Here is an 8,076-nt window from a genome sequence, read left to right as displayed (position 1 = left end):
AAAATGTTGTGCTAGTAAGTTTCACTACGGTACATCTATTGGATATCCACAGCAGCTGGAGACTTGGATGGGATCCAAAGCTAGACATGGTAGGCCGGGCAATACTAGTATTTTGTGGATTCAGAGAAGTTTTGAAGAAAAAAATTCTTTAAAACAATAAAATGGTAGATGAGAGAACCTAAGGTTTTTTAAATTATTCAATTGTAAACTTAATTTTATATAAGAATACAGTCTGACTCTATTGGTCTTTCTGGAAGGGGAAAAATATTTTGTGTAATGACTTACTCTAATTTTGATCGCTTTCTACAGAGTGAAGTTAGAATACTTGATGAAATATCTCAGAGCCTATATGACACCTGCTGCCCTCACTCCCAGCCCCAAATTCCTTCCTGTACCATGACCTTCTTGTCCACTCCAAGTCCCCAACTCCCTTTTCATTTGAATATGGAACCCATTTGTAATTAATGTAAAGTCTTTCTCACCCCGGAATCTCATCTGAATGCGGCTTTTGTCTCAAATCTTTCAGTTCTAAACACACAACCAAAAAGTCTTCTTATGCTTAGAAACAAAAAGCACATAATAACAAGGCAAAACAAACAAAACCTCCCAGGTACTTGCTCTTTTAATGTAAGATGTTTGCAATTCTGAAGTAAAGAATTGCTTTTAGCATAAGGGCTTTGGTATGTGGAAACTTGGGTATCAAATAATGAACTATAATATTCTGCTGGTACTCTAACTTGTGCCATAAATTTAAATTTGTTTTAGCCATCTTCCTCAAACTTTGCTAAATTTATTTAAGCAATTGGCATGTTTTGCTATTTTATAAATTATTAGCTTGATAAATACAAAACTGAGCTATATATATATACAGAAAAGCTTCAGTTAAGTTCTTGCTTATCATTATCAAAAGATACACTTTTGATCAATGTTATTTCCTTGCTATGCATTTCTGAATTTGATAAATGAAATGAATTGTAGCAGAAAAAGATCTCAGTGCCTCTTACTGACTACAATAACTCCCTTGTAATTTGATCAAAGAAAGTGGTTTTCATTTATTCTTTTTCTTGAAGGTCATAATAAAAGCAAACAGGTGGATGCTTGTTAAGAATCTTCAGGTTGGTAGCTCTAAAGCCTTTGAAACTAGATAAATGCAGACTTCACTCTAAAGAGGTCTTTGAAGCAAGAGAGGGGGGAAAGGCAGCTTTGTACAAACTGAATAAGCACAGTTCCTTCGTCTATACTTTCAACCAATTGTTAGTAAGATTAGCAGTGTATACTGAAAAGGCTATATTTTAGCATTATGATTTAGTCTACGAGAAAGTACCAAAATAAAGTGAGAATTTAAGAATAATGAACTGCAACCTCCCTCCCTCCCTCCCTCAGACTGGATCCTGAATTGCAATATCTACCTAGCTGGTTCCAGTTCCAGTCTCGTTTTCTAGAATGTTCCAGTCCCTGCAGCTTTTCAATAGTGGCCGCTATGTTGCATGGCAAATGATTAACTGTCACCTCAGACTTTGCATGCCTGCTTTTAAGTATGATGAATTACTGCTCTGGAATGGAAAAAATACAAAAGTCACCTTAAGTCTTACAGTGCAACAATTTTAATAGTCCACATTAAAATGGATGGTACAGGTTTGTAGGTCCAAACTGGAAGCAATCCTGCCTCACTTCAAAACCTTCTATTCACAAATGTTTCTCTCTCCATCCCTTCCAAGTCTACCGAAGTACCTCTAAAGTGCATTGCTGAGACATTAAAAACAGTACTTGCTTTACTATCTGAGTCCTCGAGAAGGGCACACCTTTCTCCTTTGAGTGGCTGCTGAATGCAAGTTCAGCCCTTCTGGAAAGACTTGTCCACTCCTGTCTCTCCCACAAGGGGCATGAACAAAAGGCAGGCCCCAGAACCATTTTTTTGGAAAAAAAATTTACCCAAGTTCCTCCACAGTAGGTGACTTCTCTTATCACAAACATGTAATGCATCTTTGAGACGTGGAATATTGAATTCCCAATTGATACTTCTAGAAAAAATAAAACCTTGGTCTTCTGTGAATGTTCTGAACCTGTTGCGGTGGGACACCCAGTACCGGGGCGGGTCAGAATTCCCTGGGGAGTAGAACTGGGGCTGAAGGTAGGCGTGGGAGAGGTGTCCTGAAGGCTACTGCTTGTTCTCATAGGAGTCACCAGGGAAATCCGCCTCCTCGGGGGACCTGTCTCCCTCCGGGAGCAACGTGGCACGCACTTTCCTCTTCTCCTTAAAGCGGCCAGAACGCGAGATCTTCAGATTGCGGCGGCTGTTGCCTGATTTCTCTCCACACTTGTCTAACTTGGGAGACTCGCCGGCACCCCCGAGGACATTGGGATGCTGGTTTTCTCGGGAGCTGCTGGTCCAGTCTGGGCTGGGAGGCGCGGGCTCGCCGGGGGCAGGCTGGGCCGAAGGCTGGGCTCCTACCGGGCCATCCTTGCTTTTCTTTTTGCTGTTGGTTAGCGATTTCCACCAGGGGCCCGAGGTGCCAGCGCCACTGCTGTCGGCCATGGCCAGGCCGGGGCCCTGGCGCTCCGCGTGGGTATGGGCTTCGGCCGTCCCTTTTTCCCGTGGTCTCCCGCAGCTCACTGCACTACCTCACCAGCTTCTCCCGCGCGGGCTGCGGGCTGCGGGCAGAGGCAGATCCTTGTACTGAGGGGGGGGGGGGAGGGCAAAAAACCTTTGTTACCAGGTTGAAGGAACGCGCCCTAACCTCATTCCCTCCCTCGTTCTTGGCTTGGCACCAGATGGCCCAGGTCACAGCGCCCCAACATCCCTGCCCCTCAGCCCAGGAGGCGCCGCCGTGCCCACAGGGTGCAGTTGCTTTACTGGCCACCAGGGTACCATCACCTGATCTCAAATCTAAGCCAGGAGCCTCTAGCGAGAAGCGCAGGCAAGCACTCGAATGGTGCCGGACGGACCCGGCTCCGGGGGGAGAAACGGCCTGTCCACGTTGTGGGACCAGACGGACGCCCATAGGTGACCCACCTATCCTTGAAAAGCTCCCTTCAGCGGAGCCCCTGAGAGGGTGTTGACAACCAGGGCTAGCTTGGCAACAGGTGAACAGCTAATGTTAGTTAAACCACAAACAGATACAACTTTCCCGCAGGGGTTTTCCCCCTGTACTCTCCCATTGTTCGGGGAATTTATAGTCAGGTAAGAAGAGACAAGCTCATGCTTTTGGCTTTGCTTCTTTCAAATTGTCTTTTTGCTTGTGACTTTCAGAGAAGCATGTCTAGACTTCACTTCCCTAGAAAATCGCCATCCCGCTCTTTGTCTTCCTCCTCAGAGCCCAGCCCAAGCAGCAAGCTTTCCTCCCCTTTCCTTAGGTTAAGATTAAAATATGCTCCGAATCTGTTTATACCACGCAACTCAACTCTTGAGAATTGCACATATTAAAGACTTCTGTTCTATTCCTTGAGCAATCCCATACTCCAAACGGGAGAGCGCGATAAGGACCTCCAAAACAGCTTCTCCAAGCTTTTATCACCCCTTCGCAGAGCAAACAGGCAGCTTATTCGTGCTTAGATCCTAACACGAATGCGAGACTACTCGGGCCACTTTCCGCGCACTCTTTACTGCGCATTATTCCTGCCAGTGCGTAGGATTCGCCCACGCCGCTGCTCATTTCCCGGATTCTGCTCCGCTCCTTCCCACCCACGTGCGCAGAACTCCGGGGACTCGCAAATGCGCAGAAGACCGAAAGTTCGGCTCTGTTTGTTCTCCTCCCGGAACTCCGCAGAGAGGAAGTCCCAGAGACTACCCGAGGCGTCCTTGGCTGCGCCCCGAAACTGTGGCACCAGTTCCTCCCCGAGATACCCGGAGGGACCCCGGGGCTTGGATTTGAGAACAATAAAAGAAAAAGCAGCCAAAAGTTCTTTCTGTATAAAAGGCACCCACACCCTCAGGCACAATGGGACAGAAAGGTTTGTAAACACCCTACTCCGTCCTACTTTGCAAATTGGAAAAGTACCCTCAAGGTATTAACTAAAGGTGGTGGGGGGCTGTCTGGATGCTACTTTCTGACCTTTACCCCGTATTTTCTTTTTTAAAGCTATTAAATTCGTATGCACCAAACTTTCGTGCAAATTGCGCAAGAAGATCGCAACTTACGCAGAACTAGGCAGCGCGCAGTTCTGAAGCGCCCGCAGCTCAGGGATTGTCCTCTCGAGCTAGAAGGCGGGGGTTTGGGAGGCGCCGGGCATCAGCGGAGGGTGATGCTGCACTGGAAGGCTCTGTCTCGGCAGACGACGCAGAACCACCCCGATCGCTCACCTGCTTGGGCTTCCGGAGCGCTGAGGCCCCGCACTGCACTAGCGGCCGAGAGCACCGCGGGGGCCGCGCTCCCGGCAACCTGAAGCCTGGGCGCAGTCCCTCGGAGCGGGCTTGGAGAGAGCAGGCTTCTGGAAAGTGTACCTGTCGGAATGTCCGCAGAACCGCTCCACCGAGCGCTGCTCTCCCTTGGCACCTGCAGCTTCTGCGCACTATGGACACAGCCCCGGCCTCACCGCGAGGTGGGCTAGTCCGAGAAACTGTCAGATTCTCTGTCCCTGGAAAAGTCCAGGTGGCCTTTCTCCCCGGTTCTCGGGAGCGTCCTTCTGCCCTGCCAGCGCCTCTGGGAGCTGGCGAGAGGTGGGACCATGGCCGCTCACTTGGGCGCACTGCGCCTTCCTACGCGTCCGCAGGAGCGAGCAAAGACATCTGCCCACCTGCTGGCCCTGCGCCAAGTGATTGGAGAAATGAGAACCTAGCGGCAGAAGGGTGCGTATGTAGGAGGTGGGTGAGGTGACCCAGGAGACGGCCCCAGCCGCCACAGGTGCAGGTAGGCAAATCGGGTCCCCGCCCTCCCGGTAAGAGATTGGATCCGGCCACAGACGTGGCGCCAGCCTCTAGGCGTCTGATTGGGGCAAAGCAGTGCCGCGCGGCTTGCGGGACAGAGTCCCTGGGAAGCAACCTCGAAGACTTCAAAGACCGAGAGACCGTGGCTGTAGGGGCGGCCCCTGAGCAAAGGTCGTTGCAGAAGCACCCCCCCCCCCGTCAGCACCCCGAATTCTTTTCCTCCAGTCTCTGGGTCCTGGGAATCGCTTGTTTTGTAACTCACAGGAGCTGATTCACCCTCAGGCAAATGTTTGAGAATTTCAGGCACACTTAGTTAAAAGGCTGTAACAATTTTAAACGACTCGCTGTTGCCAGCCAGGCGCTGTACCTAGCCAAGCACTTTCTGTATATGAACTCACTGAGGCCTCACACCAACCCTATCAAGTAGGTACTGCTTTTGTCCTCACTTGAGGGTGACTAAACCCCAGCAAGTGAAAGTTAAAACAGTTCTCATGGTGGTGGTGGTGGTGGTGGTGGCGGCAGTGGTCAGAGCAGGGTCAGGATTGTCCATCCAAGTGTTGACTTCGGCTTCCACTGGCTTAGCCAAAACATTAAGCCACAGCCTGCTGGCCTGGCCCTCTTAAATGATAGAAGATCCTTTTTCCAGGTCTGGAAATCCAAGAAACACTCCCCCTTGCACCAACGCACACATTAGAAGAGCATAAATATGGTCCCAGGCTGCCACAAGGAGTGAGCCAGTCGATAGTGTCATTCTTAGGCTACTCCTGGTCCCATATCAGCAGGTTGTGTTAGTGTGAACTAAAGCTATGGGCACAGGGCAGGCTTTGCCAGGGAAGACATATACACAGCCTGTCTCACCTTGCAGGATGCTGTTCTTTTTCAGGAAATGATTAGGATGCTCTTGAGCTCATCTACATGCAAGCCTCAGGCTGGACTGCACCTATCTACTGAAGTATGAAGGCAGTGAAATTTGGGTACAGAGGCCTTGAACGTAATCCCTGTGCCTTTCGATGCTCAGGCAGGAGGACTGCAAGTTCCAGGCCAGCCTGGGCAATTTAGGAAGCCCCTCTCAAAATAAAATTTTAAAAGGATTTACAGTGGGATATGGTGGGGCACCTCCATGACAGAATACTTGAGAGTATTCTTAGGCTGTGAGTTCAATCCCTAGGACCCCAAAACAAAAACAAGAAACAAGAGTTTGTAATATAGGTTGTAGAAAGAAAGTTTTATAGAGTACTTCAATTTGTGAAAGAAAACTATTTCTTTGTATTTTTATGACATGCAAGGCAGAGTATATTTGCTATGGATACATTTTCCTGTATATCCCGGGATATGTTTGAAAGTGTAAATGTTTAATACCAGCACTGGGACACTGAAGAAAGACAAGCCACCAGCTCTAAAAGGAAGACAGGAAAATTCAGCATAAAGCATCACTTTCAGAGGAAGAAACTGAATCACAGAAAGACCTCGTCTGCAATGTGATCACCATCAGGAGGCTATGGAGCTGGGTGGCCAGAGGAGTGAATAAGTGAAGATACTTAGAAAAAGAAAATTAGTACCAGATGGCTCCTTGTCTAGTACAATTTTAATAAAGAGGATAACATTTTCTTGCTGAAATACAAACCTGATTCTCTTATGTCTCCCATTTATAGTCAGTCCCTTAGAATGTTCCTGTCAGGAACAGGTGAGAATTCAGAAGGACCAGCATGTGCAAGGGTCCTGGGGTGTGCAGGAACTTTCCAAGGTGCCCTGCACAGGCTAGTGAGACCTGGGTGCTGTAGGGGATGAGGCTGCAAAACTGGATGTAACCAGATCCTCAGGCAGAACTGCTGAAGAGGAGCCTCAAGCTGAGATTTGCATTTAAATAGTAATGTGGCTGATAGAGTAGGTGACAGAGAGGACCATGGCATTGTGGGGAGACCTAAGCTGTTTTAAGAGTTCAAGTGAGATATTCTGATGCCAACAGTGGAGATAGAAGGTATGATTTAATTCACAGGAAAGAGGAGAATGAGTTCAACTAAAGGCTTTAAAAAGAGTTACTTTCATAACTTGCCTTGCAAGTACAAGTGGCTGTGTAATCGGGATTTGGCCATAGAGCTGTGTGGAAAGCGCTAGAAAAATGCTTCCTCCCTCAAATAGACTGAGATCTCTGAGAGAAGAGGATCTTTCACCACACACTTGATTCTTATGCTTAAGCACAGGGGAAAGATGTGATGTCCAGTGCTGCGGCAGCCACTACACAGACAAAGCAGTGAGTTTACAGGCATGAAAATAAAAGGTGACATAAGGACAATAGCACGGGACTGTGGGATGCAGTTGGGTCCTTGACACCTAAACTGACCTCCCACCAGGTTTCCAGTTCAGTGAGATAATGCGCATCTCCATGACTTCACTGCAGGTTGAAATCAGTGTTCAGTTATAAGTAGCCAAACACATAAACACAGTCCTACTGGATAGAAACTATTAAAGTTAATAGAACACATGCTCCTGTTCCAAAATGAAAGTTGTCAAATTTTGTTTTGTAATTTTTAGAAAATATTATTTATTTATTTATTTGGTAGAGTCTTGCTACACAGCTCGCACTTGTAATTGATCCTCCTATCTCAGCAACCTCAGTGCTGGGATTACAGGCATGCACCCCCACACCTGTTTTTGGTGGCCGGCATGGAGTGCCCGGGTTCTGGGACCGGCAAGGTATATGGAACTGAGGATAGAACTCAGCTCCTTGTGCTTGCAAGGCAGGCACTTAGATCGCTGAGCTATCTCCCCAGCTTGTCATATTTTTTGAACCAGTCTTAAAATTTCTTCAGAAAAGATGTAGTCCCTGAAATGCCTAGGAGAGTTTCTAATGGTGGGGAAGTATCTATACAATTAGTTATTTCCAAAAACAAACAAACAAAAAACCGATTAGTTATTTCCACAGAAAAGGCTAAGAGCTGGGGAGGGGGAAAGAACATGTATAGCACCAGGATGAACAAACTGTGGTGCAGCCCAAAAGCTGAGGGCCACCAGCTTACCTGTGGCATCAGGAAAGTCTGAGGGGTTTGCATTTGCTTTTGTTTTTTTTTTTGGTACTGGGGATCAAACTCAGGATCTTGTACTTTCCAGGAAGGCTTTTATGCCACTGAGCTGTATCACAGGTCTGAAAAGTTGGGAGTTTTAAAGACAGAATTTTATTTTATGTATGTATGTATGTATGTATGTATGTATGT

At 47.5% G+C, this 8,076-nt stretch overlaps 1 protein-coding gene across 2 annotated transcripts; it reads right to left on the bottom strand.

The window, feature by feature from the left end:
- Positions 1 to 1,583: 1,583 nt before the first annotated feature.
- Positions 1,584 to 4,999, bottom strand: Prr15 (proline rich 15). 2 transcript variants are annotated; one of them, XM_023709878.1, is made up of 2 exons: positions 4,301 to 4,999; positions 1,584 to 2,677 (listed from the first exon to the last, which is right to left on the bottom strand). In XM_023709878.1, the coding sequence occupies exon 2, from the start codon at positions 2,534 to 2,536 to the stop codon at positions 2,159 to 2,161; it is 378 nt and encodes a 125-aa protein (XP_023565646.1). In that variant the 5' UTR covers positions 2,537 to 2,677; positions 4,301 to 4,999; the 3' UTR covers positions 1,584 to 2,158. The 2 variants fall into 2 exon arrangements, with proteins under 2 accessions (XP_023565646.1, XP_023565647.1); XM_023709879.1 differs by having other exon boundaries at positions 4,442 to 4,999.
- Positions 5,000 to 8,076: the final 3,077 nt, after the last annotated feature.

This window comes from Octodon degus, unplaced genomic scaffold (assembly GCF_000260255.1).
Source record: "Octodon degus isolate 3935 unplaced genomic scaffold, OctDeg1.0 scaffold00015, whole genome shotgun sequence".
Taxonomy (NCBI): domain Eukaryota; kingdom Metazoa; phylum Chordata; class Mammalia; order Rodentia; family Octodontidae; genus Octodon; species Octodon degus.
This window is presented reverse-complemented; position numbering and strand designations above follow the sequence as displayed.